Here is a 26144-nt window from a genome sequence, read left to right as displayed (position 1 = left end):
CGCCAGCCGGAGCCGTAGCCGCCGCCGCTCCCGCTCCCGCTCTCTCTGCGCCGCCGCCGCCGCGGCTCCCGCTCTCTCTGCGCCGCCGCCGCCGCCACCGCCACCGCCACCGCCACCGCCACCGGCTGTCCGCAGTCCCGAGGTGAAGTCCCGGCCGGTCCCGGCGCCCCTCCAGCCCCCGCCCCTGGCCTTCGCGCATCTCCCGCCGCTGGCGCCCGCCCCTCATCCGGGTGCGGAACCGCTCGGCACCTGCCCCTCCACCGCCGCCCTTCCCCGCCGCGTCCGCCTCCTTCCCACGCCCGTCTGAGCCTGCGTCTCCGGGCTGTGCATTTTACCCCGGCGCGTCCCCTTTGCTCTGCATCTGGGGAAACGTCCTCTCGCGCACTCCTCCTCCAGGCTCCCCTGTCTCCCACTGCTTCCCCAGTCGCCCCCTCCTTTACAGTCCCTTCTGCAGCTGCAGCTGCGCGGGGAGGGATGGAGGACGGGGATTGTCTGGGCGGAGCGGGGAGGACGAGCCCAGCCTCAACTCTGCACCCTCCCTGCTGCACCCCTGCTGGAGGGCTTCCCCAGGACCCTCTTCCCAGGCCTCTCTACTGTGTGTCTGTCGGGAAGAGGGGGACCGATGTTTGGGAGAGACATTGGGATCTTGGAGTGGGGGCAGAGTCCCGGCACCTGGTGAGGGGCGGGGGCTCTGGAGGAGAGGACCCGGCTGTGCAGACAACCCATCCTCCCCCTGGCTTCAGGAGAAATGCCAGCCTGGCAGCGATTCCGCTCCGTGGAGATCTGGGGGAACCCCGCCGGCGGCTAAGCTGCTGAGGGGAGAGGGAACCACTGCAGGGCCCCCCCTCTACGCTTTGCGGTGTTGTCCCGTCTCCTCAGTGATCGTGCCCCGCCCCCCACTGCAGTGAACTCCCCTTCCTCACTGCATTGACTTTCTCCACTCCCCTTAGGGGGAGGAAGGAATCCCTTCTACAGCCGCTGACTGCAGCCAGCTCCTCCCCACCCCCACCCACTGCGGTAACCTCTTTCCCATTCCTCCCAGCCTCTGCCCCTCCCTTGATCTCAGGCTCCACCCCTCCAAGCCTCCTGTCTCTCTTTCTTTTCCTTCCACCCAAGGAGATCCCAGCCATCATGTCCATACAGAAGATCTGGGCTCGGGAGATCCTGGACTCCCGTGGGAATCCTACAGTAGAAGTGGATCTCTATACTGCCAGAGGTAATGGGTGGGGTCTGGGCCATCTCACAGTCCCCACTTCAACCCATGCTGGGCTTGGCCGGGTTGGGAGGCCTTCCTTGACCCTCAGTAGGAATGGAATGCTGGGATCGTGGGGCTGGATCCTCCTTGTGTAGGGGAGCCAGGATAGGCAGGTCTTAATTCTAGTGTCGTGTGAGACATGCCTGCCTCTGCATGTCTGCTGTGCACTTGTGTGTGTGTGTGCACGCACATAAATGTGTGCCGCCTGGCATAGCTTCGTGTCTGTGAGCTCCCACTTGTGTACGTGGGGCCTCAGATGGGTGGGTGAGAAGACCACTGCTTGTGCATCTGGCTCAGTGTGTGTGTGCATGTGTGTGTGTGTGCATGCATGCGTGTGCATGGTATTAGGGAGCAGTGTGGGGAGAGGGCTTGATGTGGCAGGCAGGGACTTGTGGCTGTAGTGTCCTGCTCCCTCCCTCCTCATTCCATATCCTCTCCCAGGTCTCTTCCGGGCTGCAGTGCCCAGTGGAGCCTCTACTGGCATCTATGAGGCCCTGGAGCTGAGAGATGGGGACAAACAGCGTTACTTAGGCAAAGGTGAGGCCCTTTCTTTCCAGGCTCTCCCACCCCTCAGCCTTATAAGCTACCTCACACCAGTCCCCAGCCCTCTTCCAGCATGCCATCCCCCTCCTCCCATTTTCCCTCTGGCCCCTCCTAACTAGATCCACTACAGCCTGACTTTCTCTCCCCAGGTGTCCTGAAGGCAGTGGACCACATCAACACCACCATTGCACCAGCCCTCATCAGCTCAGTGAGGCCCACTCTTTGCTGGGGATGGCAGGACCAGAATCCTGGGAGGAATCCTGGATCAGGGGAGGAAGAAGGGGAGGGAGAAAGGCTCACCTTTTAGAAACCACGGTTACAAGGGGAAGGGTGGGGAAAAGACTCCTTATTGTCCCCTAATCCAGGCAGGCTGCTGTCACAGGGACCTGGTTGGACCCTGACCATACGTGAGTCTGTGTGTGAATGGGGGGCTCCTCTGCCTTAGGGCCCAGCCCCCATCCTGGCCCTGGGTGATGGGGGTTCTGCCCACAGGGTCTCTCTGTGGTGGAGCAAGAGAAACTGGACAACCTGATGCTGGAGTTGGATGGAACTGAGAACAAATGTAAGCAGGGGCTGGGAGAAAGTGGGTAGCCGTGAGGGTGGGGACTGTGGAGCAGACAGAGAACTGAAGGGGCCAGTGCTGTGGGGCTTCCTCAGGAATGACCGTTGGAGGACTTCTGTCCTCCTCCCAAAGCCAGAGCAAGAGAAGAAGAGTTTAACCGCAGTGGGAGGAGTGACATTAGACGGAAGGAAGAACTTCTTTGTAGCATAAGGAGGAGGGGGTTGGCATGAGATAGTCTATGGTCCTGGGGCTGTTTAGAAAGGGATATGGCTCGCTGCACTTTCCAGTCACCTCTTCCCCACCTCCTCCGCCTTACCTGCTATTTGTGGGAAAGGATGGCTGAGATTTTGCTGGGGTGGGGAGGAAGGAGGGGGTCTCCTTTACTGGCTCCTTTTGGGGAGTGTAGGTGGAGGCAGGGGCTAGAAGAAGAAGGGGACATTTTTGCTCAGTGCCTTCCTCTATAATCTCCCAGCCAAATTTGGGGCCAACGCCATCCTGGGTGTGTCCCTGGCCGTGTGTAAGGCAGGAGCGGCTGAGCAGGAATTGCCTCTATATCGCCACATTGCTCAGCTGGCTGGGAACTCAGACCTCATCCTACCTGTGCCGGTGAGCACTGTGCCTCTCCCTGGGTGGGCGGAGGAGGGAGCATGAAGCCCTGTGAGGAGTGATGGGAGGAAAGTGGATTGGGCAGCTAAAGAGAAAGGTTGGGGACATGAGACTCTGAGTCTGGGGAGCAGGGGGACGTTTGGGATCTTGGGCTAACACTCCCGTGAGCGGGGACGACAGGGCTCTTTGACCCTTCTGTTTTTCTGTGGCTCCCCAGGCCTTCAATGTGATCAATGGTGGCTCTCATGCTGGGAACAAGCTGGCCATGCAGGAGTTCATGATCCTCCCTGTGGGCGCTGAGAGCTTTCGGGACGCCATGCGACTTGGGGCAGAGGTGTACCACACACTCAAGGGGGTAATCAAGGACAAGTATGGCAAGGATGCCACCAATGTAGGGGATGAAGGTGGCTTTGCCCCCAATATCCTGGAGAACAGTGAAGGTGAGGCCAGGAGCCCTGCTCACAGCTCTAAGTCTCACTCTATCCTGGGACATCAGAAAGGGCTGCACACTTCACCAAGTCCTGGGGAATATAGGTGGAGGGTCCTCGAACTCCTGCAAACTCCAGGAGGTACCAGTCCTTGGAGTGGGTTCCAGAGGGCGTGCCAAATTCACATGGGGACCTAGGAGGACAGTCTTTTACCTGCCCGGCCAGATCTGTTAGTATCTGTAAGTTCTCGCTGGAGCCCCTGGGAATACTGGGAGATGGTCCAGGCGACCAGTGGGATTCATCTCATCCATTGACTCCACAGGAGTCTCAGTTTGATGCGATATACCATACTCCAGGGAATCCATTCCAAATCGATCCTATCTCCACCTCAACCTCTAAGGCCTCCAGAATCCCCAGTCTTTCTGTGCCCTGGTAGAAACTGTATAGTAGATGGAAACAAAATAGCTAGTGGTCAAGAGTTAAGGTTCTGGGGCCAAGTTGCCTGGATTTATTTGAACCTTGATTTGAAGAGCTACTGGCTGGTGATCTTTCTTAACTTCTCTGTGCTTCATTTTCCTTATTTTTAAGATGGGAATAATAACAGTATTTACCTCATAGCATCATTGTGAGGATTAAGTGAGATCATATATGTAAAGTGCTTAGATGACATGATCCCAATAAAAAACATTGCTCTGTCTTCCTAGAAGATGGCCTCTCCTCCCAGACCTGGGGCTAACCCCACCAGCGACCTTAGCCACACTTCCCCTAGCGACACCCCTCCGCCTCTGCTGTGAATTTTTCTTTCTCTCTTCCCTCCTTGCCCACCTCCCCTGCTTATAATCTCACTGTTTTCCATCCCCAGCCTTGGAGCTGGTGAAGGAAGCCATTGACAAGGCTGGCTACACGGAAAAGATTGTCATTGGCATGGATGTCGCTGCCTCAGAGTTTTATCGTGATGGCAAATATGATTTGGACTTCAAGTCTCCAGCTGACCCTTCCCGATGTATTACTGGGGACCAGCTGGGGGCCCTCTACCAGGACTTTGTCAGGGACTATCCTGGTGAGAGCAAGGGGTGTGGGAGAGAGGGCAGGGGGTAGAGCAGGGGGCAGGCAGGGACGTGTTGGGACAACTTTGGACCTTATGTTGTACTGACTCAGGGGTCAGGTGGAGGTGTCCTAAGGAACCTGAAAACAGGGATAGGGTCAAGGAGTCTCCTGCAGACTGGATTTCTATGTAATGTAAATGTGCAGGTAGCTGTGATGAATCTGTTCCATCTGCTTCCTGTTTAAAGTCATGGGCTCTGGAGGGAACCAGGGAGGGTGAGAGGGTGACTGGACCTAGCAGGGAACTGGCACATTTAGTATCTTTGATTGATGAAATTGTGGATGCTAAAGGGAGCTGGGACTAATGTGTGGATAGAAAAGAAGGCTGAGGAGAAATTGAATTGCCCTCTCCAAATCTTCCAAAGGCTTTTACCCCAGGTGGAGGCAGCTGGTTTCCATTTTCCTGAGACACGGCAAGAGAAAATAGACACAAATTTGCAGAATGAGGGATTTAGATTATATTGAGGAAGGGCTCCCAGGCAGTGAGAACAGGAGAATGCAAAGCGAGGTTGGGAGGACAGTTCTGAACCCTCGTATTGGAAGATTTTATGGACTCAGGATCAGCATAAGAATCAGTGAAGGTGGGCTTATTTGGGAGGTGGGTTTAGGTGGAGCAAGGTTGAACAGGCTTAGTTAGCCAGGGGACTTATACATTTCAGAGAATGAAAGGGGGTGCTCCCGCCTAATGCAGAGACCCAGAGAGGATCAACAGCCCCCTCACTGCTTCCTCTGCAGTGGTCTCCATTGAGGACCCATTTGACCAGGATGATTGGACTGCTTGGTCCAAGTTCACAGCCAATGTAGGGATCCAGATTGTGGGTGATGATCTGACAGTGACCAATCCGAAGCGTATTGAGCAAGCAGTAGAAGAGAAGGCCTGCAACTGCCTGCTGCTCAAGGTCAACCAGATCGGCTCGGTCACTGAAGCCATCCAAGCGTGAGTGACTTCTGGACCCTGGGAATGCTCTCCTACTTGGCCCCGTTTCTATAGGATCTCTCTTGCAAGCACCCCCAGCCTAATCCTGCCCAGAGATGCTGAAGAGAGGAGGGAAGCTGGAGTCAGTTTCACGATTCTCTGTGCTCTGCTCCCCTCCCACACAGCTTCCCTCCAGATGTTTCTTGCTATAGACCCAGGTTGGGGCTGGGAAGAGAGTGCGTAGTGTGAGGGGCTGGGGGATCAGTGCTGGTGTATGGATGCAGGTGCAAGCTGGCCCAGGAGAATGGCTGGGGGGTCATGGTGAGCCATCGCTCAGGAGAAACTGAGGACACGTTCATTGCTGACCTGGTGGTGGGACTGTGCACAGGCCAGGTGAGTGGAGACAACCTGGGGAGTGAAGGGAGATCTTTGTGGCATTGTTATGAGAGTTTCAAAAGAGTAGAAGTTTCTTTTCAGGGCGGGGAGGGGCAGCCACTGAGTTGTACATATTTCGGAATGTTTCAGATCAAGACTGGTGCCCCTTGCCGTTCTGAGCGTCTGGCTAAGTACAACCAGCTCATGAGGTGAGGCTACCTGGGGAACGGGAGCCCATGGCCCAGAGGATTAAAAGCCCTGTTTGCCCACCATTCCGTCTCTAGTGCCTAGGGCCTGGATAAGAATAGATGTCCAGAAAATATTTGTTTTTGCTTGATGAGTTTACTGATGGCTTGATCCCTGAGGTCACATGGGAAAGCCAGGGAATGTTCACCCTTGGAGCAGGACACAAAAGAACAGGTGGTGTGAGGGCGGTTGGAGGCTGGGGGGACTCCTGGAGAGAGAGGCTGGATCTTCCTGCTTCTCTGACCATTTCCCTTCTGGCTCATTTCTCTCAGAATTGAAGAAGAGCTGGGGGATGAAGCTCGCTTCGCTGGACACAATTTCCGCAATCCCAGTGTGCTGTGATCCCTCTGCTTGCCTGGAGACTTGGAACCTCTGTCCCATCCTCCTGGAACCTCTTTCTTGCTGTCCTGATCTGTGATAGTTCACCCCTTGAGCTACCCTGAGCCCCAGGGTGCCCAAAACTTCCCTGATTAACCTGCTCTGGCTGCTCCTTGGCTTACCCAGCTCCTTGCTATCTCTGAGCCCTTCCTCTCTGGATCCCACTCTTTGAGGTTCCACACTCTCCACTTCTCTTTCCTTTTTATTCTCTCTTGCCTCAAAAACTGGAAATGAGACTGAGGAAGAATGATCAGCGTCTGTGATGGGAGCATCAGGGTTGGTGTGTGAGGGGGTTATGTGTCACATGTGCTTTGCTCTTGTTCCACATGTCTTCCATATTGCATACAGGCCATGGACTGTGCATAGTGCTGAAGTGTAGGGGAGTGCTGGGTGTGTTGCCATACCTGGCAAGACTTTACTGTATTTATTTATTTATTTGTTTATTTATTTATTTGTTTGTTTGTTCATTTGTTTATTCATTCATTCATTCATCCTGTTAATCATTTCCCCGTAATTCTAGGGCCTAAAACTGACCTAATTTGAGGGGATTATGTGCATTTCATGTGGCCGTAGATCCCAGGATGACCTTGCTTGTAGCAAGTCTTGCTACAATAGGAAGAATAACAGAAAAGGGCCTTGACATCAGTTCTTTCGTGTGTGCTACCTGAAGCCTGGGTCTGTCCAGAGTGGGAGCTGTGTGCCTGGGGGACTCTTCCCATAAATCTCTCCCCAGCCCTTAGGTTCCCTGTTCTTCCTCCAGCTGCACCAGAGCAATGGCTCACTCCCGTGCTATGTTCCACAATTGCCACCACCTCTGTGGCATTGAAATGAGCACCACCATTAAAGTCTGAATCACAGTGCATTATCATGTCTGAGGAGTCTTACTCTAGTTCACATGAGGGCATAGAAGATAGAGTACCTGGGAGTTGGCAAAACTAGACAGCAGAGCTGGGGAGGGCACAAAAAGAAGAAGATGAACTGAACAAATATGGCCAAGATGATGGCACACCAACCCAACCGTGGCTGGGTGGAGTCCACATTGCCCCTGTCTTCTCAAGTCTGGCCCCACTGCCCAGGTGAATAAGGGGTTCCTAACCTGGGGTTGTGGAGTCCCTAAAACTATCAAAAAGTTTGTGTGTGTGTGTGCATTTTGGGGGGAAAGGGGTCTAAACTGTTTTCAGATTCCCAGAGTCTTTTTTGAGGGGGTGATCTTAATCCTTGACTTGGTGGTGTCAGCACCACGCTCTCCCAAGTGAGATAACCAGCCACCCCTATAGGGATCCGAACCCGTGGCCTTGGTGTTATTAGCACCACACTCTCCCAAGTGAACCATGGGGCTGGGCCGGCCCAGGCTGGCACTAAATTCCCAGAGTCTTTGACCAAAGAAAGGATGAAGCTGTGGACCAGAGCAGCTCCCGTACTGGACTTCTCCTAACAAAATCCTGGTTGGTTCTGGAATGGAACAGGACTTCATGGCCATCACCCCCTGCAAGATGGGAATCCAGGGAGGAAAGAATGTTACTAGAGGGTATAGAGGAAGGCCAGGGGAAACAGTCCTCCAGTAAACAAGATTCAGGACCTGAAGTGCTCAATAGGTCCCCTGGCTCTGTCAGACTTTGAGTAGGGTGCCAGTATGTGGCTAGAGACCCCCTATAACTCTTCAGCTCTTGTGGAGACTCAGCACTGAGATGCTTAGCTTAGGGGCCACCTAGGGGCACAACCCTCCTCAAAGTGACTTGGATACAAGGGCTCATCCCAGTGGGTGGGTCTGCCCATGGGAAGCTATGGCCACTAGAGGGAGACAAGGTGCTGCAGGACACCACACTGGACACCAGCCTGGAGGTGGGGTGGGAGGAATTTCACCCTTGTACCCTCTGTGGGCTTCCCGTTCTGCTTCTCCTCTCCAAGTTTTGATCCTGGGCTCCCTCTGCCATCCTGCCCAGCTCCAGGGCTAAAAGGATTCCAGTTCTGTATGGGCAGGGTCCATTTCTCTCTGCCCTCCTTTCTAGGTCCCTGATATCTCAGCCATTTTCAGTTCAAAGAGCTTCTTGCCCTTCTCCTTCTCTGTGCCTCTTAATTTCACTGTGGGCATCTTGTCTTTCCTTTCTCTCCCGTCTCCTGGTGCCCTTTCTGTCTCCCTTGTGGCTCACCATACTTTTTTTTTTTTTTTTTTTTTGTCTTTTTCGTGACCGGCACTCAGCCAGTGAGTGCACCGGCCAGTCCGAACCCGGGGCGGGAGCGTCACTGGGCTCCCAGCGCTGCACTCTCCCAGTACGCCACGGGCTCGGCCCTCACCATACTTTTTTTGTGCCTCTCATTTTTTCTCTGGATACGTGAAACCCACCTTTCCTCATAACTTCCAGACTGACCAGGAGCAGTTTGAGTCACATTTCCTGACCCCTCTCCTTTCTTTCCTCCCTCCTCACTGGGTTGCCTTCTCTAATAGGCATTCCTCTCTGCCACCCCCAAGCCCAGGTAATGAGTTGGATTGGGTTACAGCTAGCTCTGCCTGGGCCTCCCAGGCCCCTCTCTCCACCTTTCCTTTGTGCCATCACCTGGAGACCAGTGGTTATGGGGGGCTGGGGCCAGACAGGGAGCTGGGGTGAAGGGTTGTGAGGGGTGAGTGGGTATGCGCTGATCCCTGCAGCTGAAGTGTGTGTGAGCCTGGCCCTCAGGTAGTGGAGGAATTGGAGGGGGTAGCCCTGGCTTCTCTTCTGACTCTCCCCATCCCCCTGTCCCTACCTATGCCTACATTTTTTTTTTAGGCTCACATAAGTCACCATTCTAGCCCATTCATTAGTGTTTAAAAAAGAAGGAGAAGAGCTCAGTCTGGAAGGGATCTGGAAAGGTCCTGGGCCACGGTCCAGTGGGAAGATTGAACTGAGAAGTGCAGAGAGCATAAATGCAATGGGAAGAGGGTGTGAAGGGAAGGAGGAGTTTTGGAATAAATAGAGGGCTGGGAGAAGGAGCAGTGGCTATCCAAGAGCACTGAGGAAGGGAGTCAGGGAGCATAGAGAGAGAAGGGGCTGGCCTGGTCTCTGGGAGGTCCTGGGAGTGGCAAGGAAGGTGGGCATTGGGTAGTAAAGTGAGTGCCAACCAATTCAAGGGACTTTAGTGATTCATTCCTAAGCCAAGGAATGGTTCTTGCTCCTGTCCCCTGTTCCCCACTGCTCTGTAAATTGTTTAGAGCTTTTGAGAACTCCTAGAACTTGGCTGAATCTGGTCCAAGGAATTGTGAGACAAAATCTGAGTTGCTACAGAGCCCACCTCCTTCCTTCCCAGAAGGCACGTGGGATCCTGCCAGCTTGGGGCCCACCCTTGACCTCCAGCTGGACTGGCCCCCAAAGTACCCTACTCCCACACCAAATCTGAAGAGCTACTGAAGGCTCCCAATCCAGACTCCAGCTCCAGCTTTTCCTGTTTCCCAGCCTGCCTCCCTTTCTCTGGCCTTCCCAATTTCAGCTGCCAAAAATCACCCTGTGTCCTTTGTCCTGGGAGATGTTTCTGCTTGGTGTGGGGCCAGGGAAGAAGCCCAGAAGAAGGCACTGGCAGTGGACTGGTGGGGGTGCTGGCTTCATGGTTGCAGACTGGGACTGGCTGGGGCTGCCTGGAGAGCCGTGGAAGGCAAATGAAGGGTCAGGAAGAGCCTGTGGGCTGTGGTGGGATCTTCTCCACATTAGAACGATTGGGATTGGGGCAAACAGGGCAGCACATCTGGGTCCACACTGAGCCTAATCCCCACCCAACCCCTTCTCTGTGGCCCAACGCACCATCAGCGATGACTTCAAACAGATAAGAGAAGGAAAAAGGAGAAACCACTAGATGGAGGGCCTGAGGATGGTGTCCCACGCCTATGAATTATATCCCTTACCTACCCTGGCACTTGCATCCCCCCGTCGCCCCCCAAGATCCCGTCATCCCGTGTCGTCCACCCTCCTTTCCTACCCAGAACCCCAGTCTCCCCTTAGCATATGCATCTGGCCCGACTCCCTCATCCCTTACTTCTTAAGGTTCCTCAAGCTTTCCCTTCTCTCTCCTCTGCACTTGTCTTTCTCGTTTTGCATCACCCCCAGATTCTTATATTCCCTACTCTTTCACCAGTGCCAATCACCCCCAGACTCTCTACTCGCTTCCAGAAACCCCATCTTCCTATGTCTCCACCTTTTTAATTTTTCCCCTCCTTACGTCCCCAAACTTTCATCACATTCTCTCTGATAATAGCCGCCCAAATCCCACCCGCTTCATCTCTGACACTACTGACCTCTCGCCCCAAGCTGCTTTCCCCTCCCTTTGCCACACAGCTCACAGCCCCCAAAGCCCCCGTGCAGCTCCATCTTTCCCATCGAACCCCATTATCCCAATCTCCACCCCAGATCCCCCAAGCCCCTCCCACCTCACCTCCGCCACAGACCCAGTCGCCCCAAACTTCTCCAGCCTCCCCCACGTGTGCCCTCGCAACCCGCGGCCCCTCCGACCTAGCCCTCTCCGGCGCCAGGCCCGCGGGCCCCCCACATCCCGCAGCCCGGCCCCCTCGGCCCCCTCGGCAGCTCGCACGGCGCCTCCCTCTCCGGGCGCCCCTCTCCCCCCTCGCAGCCCGCCTCGCGCTCCCTCCCTCGCGTCTCCCTGCCGGCCCCTCTCTCCTCCGTTCCTCCGCGCTCCCTCCTTCCCCCTCTTCCTCCCTTCTCCCATCCCCCTCTCCCGAGCTCCCTCCCTTCGCCGTCCGCTTTCCTGTGCGAGTCGCCGGACGCGCCGCCCAGCCCGCCCGCAGCCCCGCGCCGGGCCGGGGCCTCGGGCCGGGACTCATTTAGGGGGAACTGCTGGCCTGGAGGAGGGTCTAGGAGGGGGCGAGGGAGGCGACCGCCCGCAAAGGGGCGGGGGCCGCGGGCGAGGCCGCCTCGGGGCCGGGATCGCGCGAGTGCGGGCTGCGCGAGGCGGGCGCGGGTGGCGGCGGGTCAGAGCCGCGCGGAGGGCCGGTCGGGCCGCGGGGCGAGCGGCGCGGCGGGGGCGGGCGGCGCGGCCCGGGGCGTTCCGGGCGGCTCGGGGGTGGGGGGAGGCGGCGGGCCGGGGAGGGGGGAAGCGAGAGCGGGGATCGGGATTTGCTTCGGGGGCCGGCGGGCAATCGGGGCCGGGTGGGGGAAAAGGGGGGATGGGGGCCGCCCTTTGGGGGGGTCGGGGCCGCCGCCGCCGCCGTCGCGGCGGCGACTGAAGCCGGGAGGAGGAGAGGGGGGCGGGGGAGCGGCCGCCGCCCCCCAGAGGCGCCAGATCCCGGAATCCCGCTCGGAGCCAGCCAGCCAGCCGTCCCGAGCTACCACCAGGTAAGATCTGCTGCCGCCCGGGCTCGGAGACCCCCGGGGTTCCGGCCCGCCCGGGTTCCGGCCTGCGGCTCCCCACCCCCACTCCTCCCAGTTCCCCCTCCCGCCGCCGCCGCCTCCATTTGTTATTTTCCCAATCCGGTCCCCCCCACTGCGGGCTATGCCTGGGCTGAGGCTGGGGGCTCAGGAGGTGGCGCTGGCTCCGAGGAGGCATGGGGGCCAGGGTACCCGGAGGATCAGAAAGGTGGGGTGGGGGTCGGAGGGAGGGTCTCAGGAGGAGGGCTGATGGGGCAAGAGGGTAGCCGGGAACCGGGGACCAAAAGAGGAGGAATACCGAGGCGGAGGGATGGCGGGAGGAAAACGGGGGGTGCAGTGAGGGGCTTCGGAGCGAAGGCAGAATGGATTGGAGAGATGGCAGCGAGGTGGGGCATGAAGGCTCCAGAAAAAGCCCTGAAGGCCCAGAACCCGGGTTCTAGGTTGGGGATGTTAGGAATAGAAGGGAAGTGGGAAACGGGAAAGGGGTGTGGTAACTGGAAAGAGAGGGATTGCAGCTGATGAGGGAGGGGACTCAAACCTGGGGAAACAGAGGCAGAGGCCCCCGAGAGGCAAGGAGTGGTCCATCTTTGAGAAGAGCCAGAGATTTTCTGGGGTGGAAGTGGGAAGGCCATGTCTTTTTGACTCGGTTTTCTTTCCCCAAGCCCTGGTCACCTCTGACCTTGTTTTCCCAATCTCAGAAGTAGCTAGTTCTTGGAGAGGGGGCATTGGGGCCCCATAGCATGGATCCTCCTAAAACTAATGAGAAAGACAGGAACTGAAGGGACAGTTAGGGAGTAAGGTTTTCTGGGAGGATGTAAAAGAGAGAATTGGGCAGCCTTGTAGGCAGGCACTTCAAACAAGCGCTCACCTCCACCCTCAATTCCCTAGAGCATCCACTGCCCCTGTAGCTGTGGTCTCCATAGGGAAGACCTTCATTACTGCTTTGAGCTCAGAGATCTTGTGTACATGGGCTTGTTTCTACTGGGTAGGTACTCTTAAGCTCCCTTCCTTCCCTTAGGGTGATATAGGAGGGTAGGAGTAGCTTTGGCAGCTGGGGGGAGGGGGCTGGTGGCTGCCAGATGGACCCCTGGGGTGGTGTCTTCGCCATTTTGTTGCCATGGCAGTGACCCAGTGGGATGTCCAGTAGGTGGGGGTTCAGAGTATTGATTGGCCCTCAGCCCGTGGCTATGTCCTTGGTCCTTGAGACTCTTGGCTGGGTTCTGGAGGACGTTTCTGGTTGCTGCTGGTGGATAGGAGTTTCCCCTGGGGGTGCACCTCCTTCCATCTAGCAGTCTGTTGGAACAAGTGCAGGTCACAGGTGTTTTTCCAAGTCCCTCCACCTAGGCATAGTGGGAGGATGAAAATGCCCCTGTTCAAGTTGTACCATCTTTTAGCAGTTCGTTCTGGCCTCTACCTCATTATTTTTTGTACACAGTAGTCTTTTTTTTTTGCACTGATATTCTCCCATTATCTTAAAGTTGGATTCCTCTTTGAGTCTTCCTTTTCCTCTTTCCCAGACAATCTTTGCAGTGATTCTTTCTCCCAACTAACTTTTGACCTTCTACTTCCCTGACCTCGTAGGAATGGCTGAGTTCTCCATGCCCATCCCAGGTGAGAGTGGCCCAGGGGAGAGGACTGTGACACAGCCTAGAGCAGTGGAAATATTCTAGACTGGGAGCTAGGAGACCTGGGTCCAGTCCTGGCAGTGCCTCTTAACTGTGACCTTGGGCAAGTCACTTCTCTTTCTTTGAGCTTATCTTCATTGTAAGATGAAGGGGTTATAGACAAAATTATTTCTGAGGCCCCTCTGACAGACCTGGGTTTTAAGAAGGCTTTGGCCAGTCATTGTTTTCTGCTGGTCTGGGCTGCATTGTTATCTAGGAGTCACTTTGGACTGGTTTGTTAGTCAGGCGGGTCAGGAATGATGGTGGGGGTTGGGCCGATGATCCTGAAATTCACCTGCAAGCCTTTTCCAGAGGTTGCATTCCCTCTGATAATCCTTCTTATATTTCTCCTATAATTTCTTTTCCTGTTCTTACTTAGGAGCTCTTTTCCTATTTCTCACTTTTCCACTTCCCCAGTCTGGTCTTAATCATTTTCCTTTTGCAGTAAGGTAATGAAGATGAATGTGTTTAGTGTGTTGCAGATACGTAGTAGGTGCTCTATAAATATTAGTTATAATGACTGCCTGCCAAGGTAAGACTGAGTATAGCTCCCTCATTGGTGCTAAACATTTGTTTCTGACCCAGGTTCAGAAACATATGTACAACCCAATCCCAACCTTTTCCCGCCCTCTGCTACTCCCTATCCCCAGAATTATCTACCCCCCCTTTTTTTTTTTTTTTAGCTTTTCTCCTTCAAAGCTACTCATTGCTAATTTTATCAGATTTCAGCTGATTAAAAAAGTAAGAAGGGGATGCTATGATTACTCTGTTCTTCGTTCCTTTATTTCTCTGGCCTTTTGGATCCCCTAGCTTTAATTGACTTGGTGAGCACATCCTGTGATGGGGAGAAGAAATGGGCACCCTACTCTGGGAGGGCTGGCAAAGACACACCAGTCACAAATAGTCATCTTGGGCCGGCCCGTGGCTCACTCGGGAGAGTGTGGTGCTGAGACAAATAGTCATCTTGGTTGTGCTTTTGTTAAAATTGTTTTCCCCTTTTGTTATGTTGGGTTTTGTTCTTTGGGCTTTTTTTGGTTGACAGTATTTTAAAACCAATCTACACAAGAGCTCAAAAATGTGGTTTTTTGTTTTTTTGAGAAAAACCAGTAGACCAGAAAAATGACTAGTCTACTGGGCAGAGCATCAGCTGAAAGTTCAGGAGAACCGGGGGTCTGTCCCAGCTATTTTGTGACTCTAAGTAAACTGTTTCCTGGAAGGTTAGACTGACCCCTCACTGCCTGCCTCAGTACGGTTTTGTGGGGATGAGTGAGAAGTAAGTACTCTGTATTACTTGGTAAAAATATGCCATAGAATGTGGAAATGCCATTTACCTAGCAGGCCTTCTAACTCAGAGTAGGTGGGTAAGCTTAGTCTGTTCACAGTGAGGCTAGCAGCACTTAATTCAACAAGAAAGACCTCCTGAAGTTAGTGGGTTTAAAGGTCAATAACAAGAAAAGAAGACCCATATACACATGACCTCAGTGGAGGATACAGAAAGGAAGAAAAAATAGTAAGAAAATACTGTTTTTGCTCTCAAAAGATCTTATGGTCAGTAACAAGGAGACGCTTGACACTTAGCTAGAAATACAAACAAGTGCCAATGAAAATAGCTGGCTATAGAGATACAAATATATAAAGATACCTATTGAAAAGTAGGTAGATATAGATGGATACGCTGTGAGATGTACATTTCTGTCTATGCCAAGTGGAAGGATAGGCTTAAATATTTGTAAATGTGAATTGTGCACTCACAGATATTTTGTCTTTGGTTGTTAACATGAGAGCCCTGGCTTTTCCTCTAACCTTAGGGAACTCAAGTACTAGAGAAGGGGTCTTTAAGAGGCTCTCAAAAATGATGTTCCACAATTTGGGGGATACCTAGGTTTGGTCTTGGGATTGGTAGGACTGTACTCCTTTGTATTGTGGAATGGGACACTCTTCTGTCTACTCTGATGTGAAAAAAGATTCCTTTCATATCTCTGTGACTGATCTAGGCCGTCTGAGAATTCTCCCCACTAACTTCTGAGGAGAAAGCAAAGTACAGAAGAGTGTGGGCTTTGAAATCAGAGAGATGTGGGCGTGATTCTGGTTCTGTCACTGGTCTTCACTGTGTGAGGCTGGGCAAGTCACAATCACAATCTTTGAGCCTCAGTTCTCTCACCTATATAATGAGAATAATAATAAAAACACCTAGATTTTAGGGTTGGTTGTAAATATTAAATGAAATCATGTGTAAAGGGCTTGACATAAAGAAGGTACTCAATTAATATCAACATTAATACTTCAGCTTCATTTCTTTATGCTCCTTTGTGAGGCTCTGTGGAATTTGTGTGTTCATAAATATTCTTTAAGGATCATGAAGGGTAAAACAGCATGATCTCCTGGATTGGAGCTCATAGGTACATCTGAATTTTCTGCCTTTCCCAGTGATGAAAGAGATCATATTGTGAGCAGAATCTCCCCCACTTTTAGATAGCTGAGGCAGCCCATGGGACAAGCCAGCAATGTCTTGTGCTGTGAGTACAATTTGTCCCAAAGGCTTAGGACTGGCCTCTTACTCAGCACAAGCACAGTAGTGTCCCCTTCAGACTCTGTTCTCCAACTGAAGACTCTGATGGTCTCTAACAGGTTTCACGGAAAACAGATCCGGCAGGTTCCAGGTGCCTACACTGGAAACGTGGAGATCCTGCTTCCTGCTTCCCAGGCCACAGCTGTGGGGAACTTGGGGCGGAGCAGAGAAGTTTCTGTATTCAGCTGCCCAGGCAGAGGAGAATGGGGCCTCCACAGCTTGAAGAATGAAGACAAGACAGAATAAAGACTCAGTGAGTAATAGCTATGAGAGACATGAAAGATTAGGGGCAGGGAAGCTAGGAGGAAGGGCCTAGAGAGGCAGAATAGAAATAACGTGCATTGTCACGTTAGGTGCAGTGTAAAAAACAACATTACCTGTCTCTTTCCTCCTCCCTCAGATGTCAATGAGGAGTGGACGGAAGAAAGAGGCCCCTGGACCCCGGGAAGAACTGAGATCGAGGGGCCGGGCCTCCCCTGGAGGGGTCAGCACGTCCAGCAGTGATGGCAAAGCTGAGAAGTCCCGGCAGACAGCCAAGGTATTCTGTCCTCAGGTCCTCCCACAGGATGCCCGGGCACTGGGGTTGAGGGTTTGTGTTGTGGGGGGAACTTCCTGTCTGGCAGAGGGTAATAGTGGAGCTTGGGAGGTAGAAAACAGGCATTTTCTCTTTCTGTCTAACAGAAGGCCCGCGTAGAGGAAGCCTCCACCCCAAAGGTCAGCAAGCAGGGCCGGAGTGACGAGATCTCAGAGAGTGAAAGTGAGGAGACCAATGCACCAAAAAAGACCAAAACAGAGGTGGGAGACCCTTGCAGCCATCCTGACTCATTTTCTGACCATTCTTTTCCCAAACTTTCTTTTGCTCACTATCCCTACCTTGATCTCTCCTGGAATATAAGAAAAAAGCCACTGCCTAGTGCTTATTACAGTAGTCCTATCTATGTCAGACAAATCTCTAGGGCTTTGGCCAGATCACTAGATGACTAGGCAGGGCTAAAGGGATTGGAAGAGTTGGGGGATTCTAGCCTCTGGGTGAGAATTCTTGCTAAAAGGAACAAATAAATCATAAGGAAAATGCAGAAGTGAGCTTTTTGAGAATCAAGGGTTTGGGGGATGGTTAGTTAAAGGAGTAAATGAGATAAGAAGAGGGTGGATATGAGATGGTGGGAGACAGGGATTTGGAGTCAGCTGTGGATAGAGAGAAGGTGTGTGAGATGGACACTTAAGGAAGAAGTGGAGTCTACAAGGAGGGAACCTACACTGGCTGCTAGGGAGTAGCTCAGAATGTGGCGAGAGTGGGGTAATGCCCAGATGGCAAGAGGTGGGCTTGAGCAAGAGTACTCACACATCACAGTACAACGATTTGCTGTGAGGGGAAAATGATCTTATGCTACAGAGGCCCCGAAACTTGGGGAAATGGGAAAGGAAAAGAGGAAAAAATGGCCCTCCCTTTTCTGCAGCAGGAACTCCCTCGGCCACAGTCTCCCTCAGATCTGGATAGTTTGGATGGGCGGAGCCTCAATGATGACGGCAGCAGTGACCCTAGGGATATTGACCAGGACAACCGCAGCACGTCCCCCAGCATCTACAGTCCTGGAAGTGTGGAGAATGACTCCGACTCGTCTTCTGGCCTGTCCCAGGGCCCAGCCCGGCCCTACCACCCACCTCCACTCTTTCCTCCCTCCCCTCCACCACCAGATAGCACCCCTCGACAGCCAGAGCCTGGCTTTGAACCCCATCCTTCTGTGACACCCACTGGATATCATGCTCCCATGGAGCCTCCCACATCTCGAATGTTCCAGGCTCCTCCTGGGGCCCCACCCCCTCACCCACAGCTCTACCCTGGGGGAGCTGGTGGAGTTTTGTCCGGACCCCCAATGGGTCCCAAGGGGGGAGGGGCTGCCTCTTCAGTGGGGGCTCCTAGTGGGGGTAAGCAGCACCCCCCACCTACTACCCCCATTTCAATGTCAAGCTCTGGGGCTGGTGCTCCCCCAACAAAGCCGCCTAACACTCCAGTGGGTGGTGGGAACCTACCCTCTGCTCCACCACCAGCTACCTTCCCCCATGTGACACCAAACCTGCCTCCCCCACCTGCCCTGAGACCCCTCAACAATGCATCAACTTCTCCTCCTGGCCTGGGGGCCCAGCCACTACCTGGGCATCTGTCTTCTCCTCATGCCATGGGGCAGGGTATGGGTGGACTTCCTCCTGGCCCAGAGAAGGGCCCAACTCTGGCTCCCTCACCCCACCCTCTGCCCCCTGCTTCCTCTTCTGCCCCAGCCCCCCCAATGAGGTATCCTTATTCATCCTCTAGTAGTAGCTCTGCAGCAGCCTCCTCTTCCAGTTCTTCCTCTTCCTCTGTCTCCCAGTACCCAGCTTCCCAGGCATTACCCAGTTATCCTCACTCCTTCCCTCCCCCAACAAGCCTCTCTGTCTCCAATCAGCCACCCAAGTATACTCAGCCTTCGCTCCCATCCCAAGCCGTGTGGAGCCAGGGTCCCCCCGCACCTCCTCCATATGGCCGCCTCTTAGCCAACAGCAGTGCCCATCCAGGCCCCTTCCCTCCTACTGGGGGCCAGTCCACTGCCCACCCATCAGCTCCAACACATCACCATCACCACCAGCAGCAACAGCAGCAGCAGCAGCAGCATCATGGAAGCTCTGGGCCCCCTCCACCTGGAGCATATCCCCACCCCCTGGAGAGCAGTAGCTCCCACCATGCACACCCTTATGCCATGTCTCCCTCCCTGGGGTCTCTGAGGCCCTACCCACCAGGGCCAGCACACCTGCCTCCACCTCACAGCCAGGTGTCCTACAGCCAAGCAGGCCCCAATGGCCCCCAAGTCTCTTCTTCCAACTCTTCCTCCTCTCAAGGGTCCTACCCATGTTCACACCCCTCCCCCTCCCAGGGACCCCAAGGGGCGCCCTACCCCTTCCCACCGGTGCCTCCAGTCACCACCTCCTCGGCTACCCTTTCCACGGTCATTGCCACCGTCGCTTCCTCGCCAGCAGGCTACAAAACTGCCTCCCCACCTGGGCCCCCACCATATGGAAAGAGGGCCCCGTCCCCGGGTGCCTACAAGACAGCCACCCCACCCGGATACAAGCCGGGGTCGCCGCCCTCCTTCCGGACGGGTACACCACCGGGCTATCGAGGCGCCTCGCCACCTGCAGGTCCCGGAACCTTCAAGCCTGGCTCGCCCACCGTGGGTCCTGCACCTCTGCCACCTGCGGGGCCGACAGGCCTGTCATCTCTGCCTCCACCACCTGCGGCCCCTGCCTCAGGGCCGCCTCTGAGTGCCACTCAGATCAAACAGGAGCCAGCTGAGGAATATGAGACACCCGAGAGCCCGGTGCCCCCGGCCCGCAGCCCTTCGCCCCCTCCCAAGGTGGTAGACGTGCCCAGCCATGCCAGTCAGTCTGCCAGGTGAGCGGGCAGGGTGGGGTGCAGGTGGGCCTGAAAAGGGGGATGATGAAGAGGGGGAGTAGGCACGGGAGGGGCCTTGCGTTCGTGCTTTTTAAACGTACACCAGACGCCGTCCGCTGCCCTCGCCTCGCCCTTATGGCCCCGTGAGGTGGGCGGCAGCTCCCAGCCCGCGGGGGCTGAGCGCGCTGCCTTCGCGGCCGCAGGTTCAACAAACACCTGGACCGCGGCTTCAACTCGTGCGCGCGTAGCGACTTGTACTTCGTGCCGCTGGAGGGCTCCAAGCTGGCCAAGAAACGCGCCGACCTGGTGGAGAAGGTGCGACGCGAGGCCGAGCAGCGCGCGCGTGAAGAAAAAGAGCGCGAGCGCGAGCGGGAACGCGAAAAGGAGCGCGAACGCGAGAAGGAGCGCGAGCTGGAACGAAGCGTGGTAAGTGCGTCACGACGTGCGCCGCCGCCGCCGCCTCTCCCCCCTGTGGCGCGGCGCGGGGATCACTCCGCCACCTGTCGGGGCGGAGGAGCCACTGCAGCCCAGGAAATGCAGCCCGCAGGATTCCGGCGGGAGTGATCTTTGCATTCCTGGGTTGGGGGAGGGCTTGCTCAGGGCGGACTACCCGTGGATCGTCGGAAGGTAAGGGTGGCGGGAGCGGCGGCAGGAAAGTTTGGTAGAGTTCCAATGGGGTGAGGTATTTGGGCAGTCAGCTGCTGAGACGAACGGCCAGTTTGGAACCAGCCACCTCTTTTCATAAGTGCCCTTTTGACTCCACTTCTCCCTGTACCCCACAGAAGTTGGCTCAGGAGGGCCGTGCTCCAGTGGAGTGTCCATCTCTGGGCCCAGTGCCCCATCGCCCTCCATTTGAGCCGGGCAGTGCTGTGGCTACAGTGCCCCCCTACCTGGGTCCTGACACTCCAGCCCTGCGCACTCTCAGTGAATACGCCCGGCCTCATGTCATGTCTCCTGGCAATCGCAACCATCCGTTCTACGTGCCCCTGGGGGCAGTGGACCCAGGGCTCCTGGGTTACAATGTTCCAGCCCTATATAGCAGTGACCCAGCTGCCCGGGAGAGGGAGCGGGAAGCCCGTGAACGAGACCTCCGTGACCGCCTCAAGCCTGGCTTCGAGGTGAAGCCTAGTGAGCTGGAACCCCTACATGGGGTCCCTGGGCCAGGCCTGGATCCCTTTCCCAGACATGGGGGCTTGGCTCTGCAGCCTGGCCCACCTGGCCTGCACCCTTTCCCCTTTCATCCGAGTCTGGGGCCTCTGGATCGAGAACGTCTAGCGCTGGCAGCTGGGCCAGCTCTGCGGCCTGACATGTCCTATGCTGAGCGGCTGGCAGCTGAGAGGCAGCACGCAGAAAGGGTGGCGGCCCTGGGCAATGACCCGCTGGCACGGCTGCAGATGCTCAACGTGACCCCCCATCACCACCAGCACTCCCACATCCACTCTCACCTGCACCTGCACCAGCAGGATGCCATCCATGCAGGTAAGATCCCTACTCCTCACCTTGACCCTTTGGGGCCACCTTTCCCTCTGCCATGACTGGGTTCTTCTGTTGCTCCAGCCAAGACTTCCTCTTCTGGTTCCTAAGATTGCTGCCCCGATCTTTGCCTCCCTAACTTTCCCCCAGCCTTGTCTCTTGTCTCTTCAGGCCTTACCCTAGCTTCAGAGCCTGTATTCCCCGCACTCCAATCCTCTCTGCCGTCTAGCACTCCACCCCTAACAGAGGCCCAAGCTGGAGCCCTTTGAAGGAACACAACCTTGCCGTACTCACAGCCCGTTTCCCAAAGCCCTTCACATAACCGGTTGTCTTGTTCCAGAGTGGATTCAGTTCTTGTTTTTTGCCATTCTCTTCTTTTCTCCCAGCTGGAGGTCTTTTGTGTTCCTCCCCATCCCTTGATCTGTAACGTTCTAGAAAGTGCCCTGCGGCTTTAGTCTTGGGTGTTATGGGTGATGATACTTACCATCCTTTCATCATATTTCTTATTGTCCAGAGCCTTACCCAACCTAGCCTTACAATCCTGTTCATTCTAGGTTCCTTGCGCTTTCTCCTTCTTACTCTTCTCTCTTCCTGTTTCATTTCCTAAACTTCTTCTGTCATCTTCCATCTCGTCTAAGGAGTCTGCCTCTCTCTCTCTCTCAGACCCCGTTAGCAACTGCAATCTCTCGTCCTCTGTCGTCCATATGTCCCTATTCCAGTAGGGTCTCTTCCTGTCCACCCCTTAGGCCTCTAATTCTTCTGTTCTTCCTTCATTCCACTTTAGATCTCCTTGTGTTTGACTGTCCATCTCTCTTCCTTGGACTTGGACCCCTTCACCCAAATGCATGGTTTTCCCTAGACCTGCCTTCTGGTGACATCTTCATCTTCTCTGCCCTCCAGCCTCTGCCTCGGTGCACCCTCTCATTGACCCCCTGGCCTCAGGGTCTCACCTTACCCGGATCCCCTACCCGGCTGGGACCCTTCCTAACCCCCTTCTTCCTCACCCTCTGCACGAGAACGAAGTTCTTCGTCACCAGCTCTTTGGTAAGGATGGAGATTGGGAGTGGGGAAGCTCTTATGAGAGGAGGGCAGAAAGGGGGAATTTGGGTGGTGGTATGGGCCTAACTGGTTTTGGGGAGGGATGACGAGGTGCCTAGAAGAGCTGAGAATGGGAATAGGAGAGCTGAGGTGCTGCCCAAGAGAGGCACAGGTTTTAGTGCCAAGCTGAGAGGTTTGAATCCTAATTCCATTCTTGGCAACTTGCAGGACTGGCTGTTACTTAGCTTTTTAGTATCTTTGTTCTGCTGTGTTACTTAGCTTTTTAGTATCTTTGTTCTGCACGTAAAGGTGGCTGACAGTCGTCTGGCCCAGACTAGGTACTCACTATCCAACAGTCATGTCCCCCCCGGCCTTCCTGCTCACAGCTGCCCCGTACCGGGACCTGCCGGCCTCCCTCTCTGCCCCGATGTCAGCTGCTCATCAGCTGCAGGCCATGCACGCACAGTCCGCTGAGCTGCAGCGCTTGGCGCTGGAACAGCAGCAGTGGCTGCACGCCCATCACCCGCTACACAGCGTGCCGCTCCCCGCCCAGGAGGACTACTACAGGTACTACAGGGTGTCCTAGGCCAGGAGTAAGGGGACGTGGGCTCAGCTAGCCTGGGATGGGTGGTGGGCATGGTACAGCCAGGTGCTAGGCTCATGGGAGAGGGAACCTCTCCTCCCCCACGCCCATCTATGAGAGGGGCACGGTCAGGGTCGATCTCAGTCTCTTATCTCTCTGCTATGCACCGCCCCTTCCCTAGTCACCTGAAGAAGGAAAGCGACAAGCCACTGTAGAACCCGCGATCAAGAGAACACCCATGGCTCCTGCGTCTGGACCTTGGAGGCCCCCCTTCCGGCCCGCCACCCAGGGCCTGCCACCCAGAACCCAAGGAGAGGGTGCTGCTCAGTTGCAGGGTCTCCACAGCTGGGCAGAGGAGGGAGGAAGGGACAGACAGGCCAGGGCCCTTGTGGTGTGCGAGAGTGGGGACAAAATGCACACAGTATCTTGGACCAGGGCCCTCTTCCTTGTCCCCGTGCTTTCCTCTTCCTCCTCCATGCCCAACCCTGGTGGCCGCCGCCCGTCCCCCACCCCGTTGGTGTGCTTATTTCATCTGTTAGATGTGGCTGTTTTTGCGTAGCATCGTGTGCCGCCCCTGCCCCTCCCCAATCCCTGTGTGCGCGCCCCCTCTGCGATGTATGCCCTTTGCCCCTGCCCCACATTAATAATTTATATATATAAATATCTATATGACGCTCTTTAAAAAACATCCCAACCAAAACCATCCAAACAAAAACATCCTCACAACTCCCCGGAACATGGCTGTGACTGGTTCTTTGTGGGGTATGGGGGCTGGGGGTGGGATCTCAGTACAGCGGTGCCTTGATCTCTAGAGACTGGCAGGGAAGCAGGAAGGGACGGGGCCTTCTTAAGGAACTGGATGCAGGACCCTAGAGTTGGAGAGGGGATCTGGGGCGGGTCAGGAACCTTGGCCCTGCTGGAGGGGGTAGCACGGTGCTAGTTTCCTCCCGCCCCGCAAAGCTGGGAAGTCAAGAAACTGGAGGCTGGAGACAGGACCGCCTCTGACATGGCCTGGACTAGGAAACTACTCAGACCTTGGAGTTTCTGCTACTGGTCCCACTGCTGGGAGCCGCCAGAGGCCTCCGGAACGAGGGCTACGGAGTCCTGGATGCTTTCCGTGGAGCAGTCCGAAAAGCGGGGTGGGACGGGTGTGATTTCAATAGGTCGTGTGGTCAGCACCCGGCAGCCCTGACTCCCCTACAGTGTGAGGAGGGGGTGGGTGACAACTTCAAACGCCTGGAAGGGAAATAGGACATCCCGCGGCATCGCCCATCTCTCGACAAGGCCATTTTAGGAGAGCGTGAGTGCGGCCGTCGCTCCAGGCTTTTATTGCTGCCAATCGCTGTCCTCGTTCTTGGCAACGAAAGGGCTGTGACTGGCTACGTCCTCAGCCAATCGGCACCGGGCTCATTTGCATAAGCTGTAATAAAGCGTTCACAAACTCTAGAAATTAATGTAAGTTCCTAGAACACTCTTTTTCCTACTGAAAGCTACAGTGTCTCTCGTTGCATACGCATTAGAAGGAGCTAGAAGACTTCAGTCTCAGCTCACCCTCACCGATACCGGAGTTCATGCATCCCCCACGTCATCTCCAGGACAGCAGTGCGCAGTGTTACAGCTCTTTTTGAATTTGTCTAGAAGGTTTTCCGGTGTCTTCCGGAAAGCCCTCCTACTTGTTGCTTGTTCTGAATAGTAGAAGTTTTCAGTGGTTGGTCGGGCGGCTGTGGCTTCTTTCTCTTGCGTACGCTAGAGTTCCGCCTTACGTGCTTTCCGCCTGAGCTCGCGGGCTTGCGGAGCACACGTACGCCGGGGAGCTTCCGGCTGCCGCCGGTGCTGCTTCCCCTATCTCCCCTAGCGGCCTTGGAAGCCGTTCTGGGAGGTGGCTGGTTTCTCGTGCCCTTTGCGTTATCTCCGCTGCGTGTGCAGCATTGGTTTCCTTATGGCGGCCTCCTCGGCCCAACCTGCGGCCCTCAGCGCCGAGCAGGCCAAGGGTGAGAAGCGTCCTAGTCACGGCATAGGCTGCGCGCCTGCCGGGGGAAGATGCGGCCGGAGGAGACGGGGCGAGAGACGTGGCACCCTACACTCGCTGGGAAGCAGGGGCGCGGGGCGCCGGGTACCATCCCTCGTTCTCTTTTAAGTGGGCTCCTCGCCCCCAAGAACGAGGGATTCGGGGCTACGGCCTCCGTCCACTAATTCTCTGTCCTCTTCCCTGCGCTCTCCGCTGGGCCCGCCGGCCGTGCTCCGGCGCCTACCCCGGGACGCCTCCCTGGGATGCCTGTGGCGCGCAGTGGTCTTGGCGGAGGTGATCCAGGCATTCTCGGCTCCAGAGAACGCCGTGCGCATGGACGAGGCTCGGGACAATGCGTGCAACGACATGGGCAAGATGCTGCAATTCGTGCTGCCCGTGGCCACGCAGATCCAGCAGGAGGTTATCAAAGCCTATGGCTTCAGCTGCGACGGGGAAGGTGGGTCGGACGCAGGACACTGGTGGAGTGGACTGGCGAGTGGGTGCTGGATCGATGGGCCCCTAAGATGTCATCCCCCTCATCGCCACACGGCGGCAGCCACAACGTGATTTCCAGTGTTGGCTCTTGGAGCCCACGGTCTACACTGAACTTTGTGCATTTTGCGAGTACCTGTAATCTCACTATTCATTACTTCATTTCGTGATGAAGGAACAAACTCTAGAAGTAAAGTAAGTGCCCGGGGTCACAGCAGAACTGGACTTTGAACCCTGTTCTGTTAACTTTTAGAGAGATGTCTGCGCGATTCTGCAGGCCCTCCGAGGTGTTTAGGTAACCTCTGGAAGTTGGAGCTTATATTTCCGTGGTGAGGTCGCGGTCTTCCCCTAGGGGTTTACTGATTCAGGCCAGCTGCCCCCTAGCCCTCGTGTGTTCAGGTTATAGCCCCGGGATCTCGTGGGTGTTCATACTTGGGGTTCTGTGACTAAACTGCTAAACCGATTCACCTGAGAGTAAGAAGCACACTACTTTAGGATGTTTTCATTCACTGCATCCCATCCGGTTGTGCCCAGTGTAGACCAGGAAGTGGTTGATCCCAAACACACAGGACAGAGTCCTGCATGTGTCTTGTTTTGCAGAGAGCTACCTGGTCAGAGGAGGAGCAGCCAGTAACTCTTGCCCAAAGCCTCCAGCCATCTTGGGCATTCTGGTCCCCAGTAGTATGGATGGACTCTCCACTTCCTTTTGCAGGTGTCCTTAAGTTTGCCCGTTTGGTCAAGTCCTACGAAGCCCAGGATCCTGAGATCGCCAGCCTGTCAGGCAAGCTGAAGGCTCTGTTCCTGCCGCCCATGACACTGCCGCCGCACGGGCCAGCTTCTGGTGGCAGTGTGGCCGCCTCCTGAGTTGGCCCTCCTCTGTGCCACTGCTGGGGAAGGGAAGACCTTGGTGTTCCAGAAGATAATAAACGTGACTGTGACTTGGCCTCGGTTGTCAGTCTTCTGTAATCCTGACAGCCTCCATCTCTTGCCCGCAGATTGCCTCTGCCATTCCAGGCTGCCTCATCCCTCTGTCCAAATCCTTCCGGTACTCACTGCTGCCCCCCACCCTGCTCCAGTCGGGGCCTAAGGTGCCTGCCCTTCCCCAGGGCAGGGTGAGAGGCTGGACCAGCCC

General features: G+C 55.4%; 4 protein-coding genes and 1 non-coding gene across 9 annotated transcripts; 4 read left to right on the top strand and 1 right to left on the bottom strand.

Annotated features, from left to right (window-relative positions):
* The first annotated feature begins 14 nt into the window (after nucleotides 1-14).
* On the top strand, nucleotides 15-7275 carry ENO2 (enolase 2). Of its 2 annotated transcripts, XM_063096618.1 has the most exons (12): nucleotides 15-142; nucleotides 1117-1216; nucleotides 1697-1792; nucleotides 1948-2006; nucleotides 2291-2360; nucleotides 2833-2966; nucleotides 3184-3406; nucleotides 4257-4454; nucleotides 5234-5435; nucleotides 5699-5807; nucleotides 5940-5998; nucleotides 6308-7275. In XM_063096618.1, the coding sequence occupies exons 2-12, from the start codon at nucleotides 1132-1134 to the stop codon at nucleotides 6375-6377; spliced, it is 1305 nt and encodes a 434-aa protein (XP_062952688.1). In that variant the 5' UTR covers nucleotides 15-142; nucleotides 1117-1131; the 3' UTR covers nucleotides 6378-7275. The 2 variants fall into 2 exon arrangements, with proteins under 2 accessions (XP_062952688.1, XP_062952698.1); XM_063096628.1 differs by lacking the exons at nucleotides 15-142; nucleotides 1117-1216; nucleotides 1697-1792; nucleotides 1948-2006 and adding an exon at nucleotides 2026-2205.
* Nucleotides 7276-11213: 3938 nt separating this feature from the next.
* LOC134390382 (proline-rich protein 2-like) lies at nucleotides 11214-11939 on the bottom strand. Its single transcript, XM_063113657.1, has one exon. The coding sequence runs from the start codon at nucleotides 11937-11939 to the stop codon at nucleotides 11214-11216; it is 726 nt and encodes a 241-aa protein (XP_062969727.1).
* On the top strand, nucleotides 11578-23248 carry ATN1 (atrophin 1). Of its 2 annotated transcripts, none has more exons than XM_063093989.1 (10): nucleotides 11578-11728; nucleotides 16054-16247; nucleotides 16395-16532; nucleotides 16676-16789; nucleotides 17455-19418; nucleotides 19622-19844; nucleotides 20201-20897; nucleotides 21792-21935; nucleotides 22316-22496; nucleotides 22694-23248. In XM_063093989.1, exons 2-10 carry the CDS (start codon nucleotides 16221-16223, stop codon nucleotides 22725-22727), a joined length of 3522 nt encoding a protein of 1173 aa, XP_062950059.1. In that variant the 5' UTR covers nucleotides 11578-11728; nucleotides 16054-16220; the 3' UTR covers nucleotides 22728-23248. The 2 variants fall into 2 exon arrangements, with proteins under 2 accessions (XP_062950059.1, XP_062950050.1); XM_063093980.1 differs by having other exon boundaries at nucleotides 17452-19418.
* An 846-nt stretch (nucleotides 23249-24094) lies between these two features.
* Nucleotides 24095-25955, top strand: C1H12orf57 (chromosome 1 C12orf57 homolog). 3 transcript variants are annotated; one of them, XM_063111167.1, is made up of 3 exons: nucleotides 24095-24114; nucleotides 24801-24977; nucleotides 25725-25955. In XM_063111167.1, coding segments are annotated over exons 1-3 (330 nt in total). In that variant the 5' UTR covers nucleotides 24095-24113; the 3' UTR covers nucleotides 25877-25955. The 3 variants fall into 3 exon arrangements, with proteins under 3 accessions (XP_062967237.1, XP_062967230.1, XP_062967245.1); XM_063111160.1 differs by lacking the exon at nucleotides 24095-24114 and adding an exon at nucleotides 24136-24503; XM_063111175.1 differs by lacking the exon at nucleotides 24095-24114 and adding an exon at nucleotides 24137-24313.
* On the top strand, nucleotides 24120-24181 carry LOC134365645 (U7 small nuclear RNA). Its single transcript, XR_010022136.1, has one exon. It is a non-coding gene; the product is annotated as a U7 small nuclear RNA (small nuclear RNA).
* Nucleotides 25956-26144: the final 189 nt, after the last annotated feature.

The sequence above is a fragment of the Cynocephalus volans genome, chromosome 1 (assembly GCF_027409185.1).
Source record: "Cynocephalus volans isolate mCynVol1 chromosome 1, mCynVol1.pri, whole genome shotgun sequence".
Lineage (NCBI taxonomy): Eukaryota > Metazoa > Chordata > Mammalia > Dermoptera > Cynocephalidae > Cynocephalus > Cynocephalus volans.
This window is presented reverse-complemented; position numbering and strand designations above follow the sequence as displayed.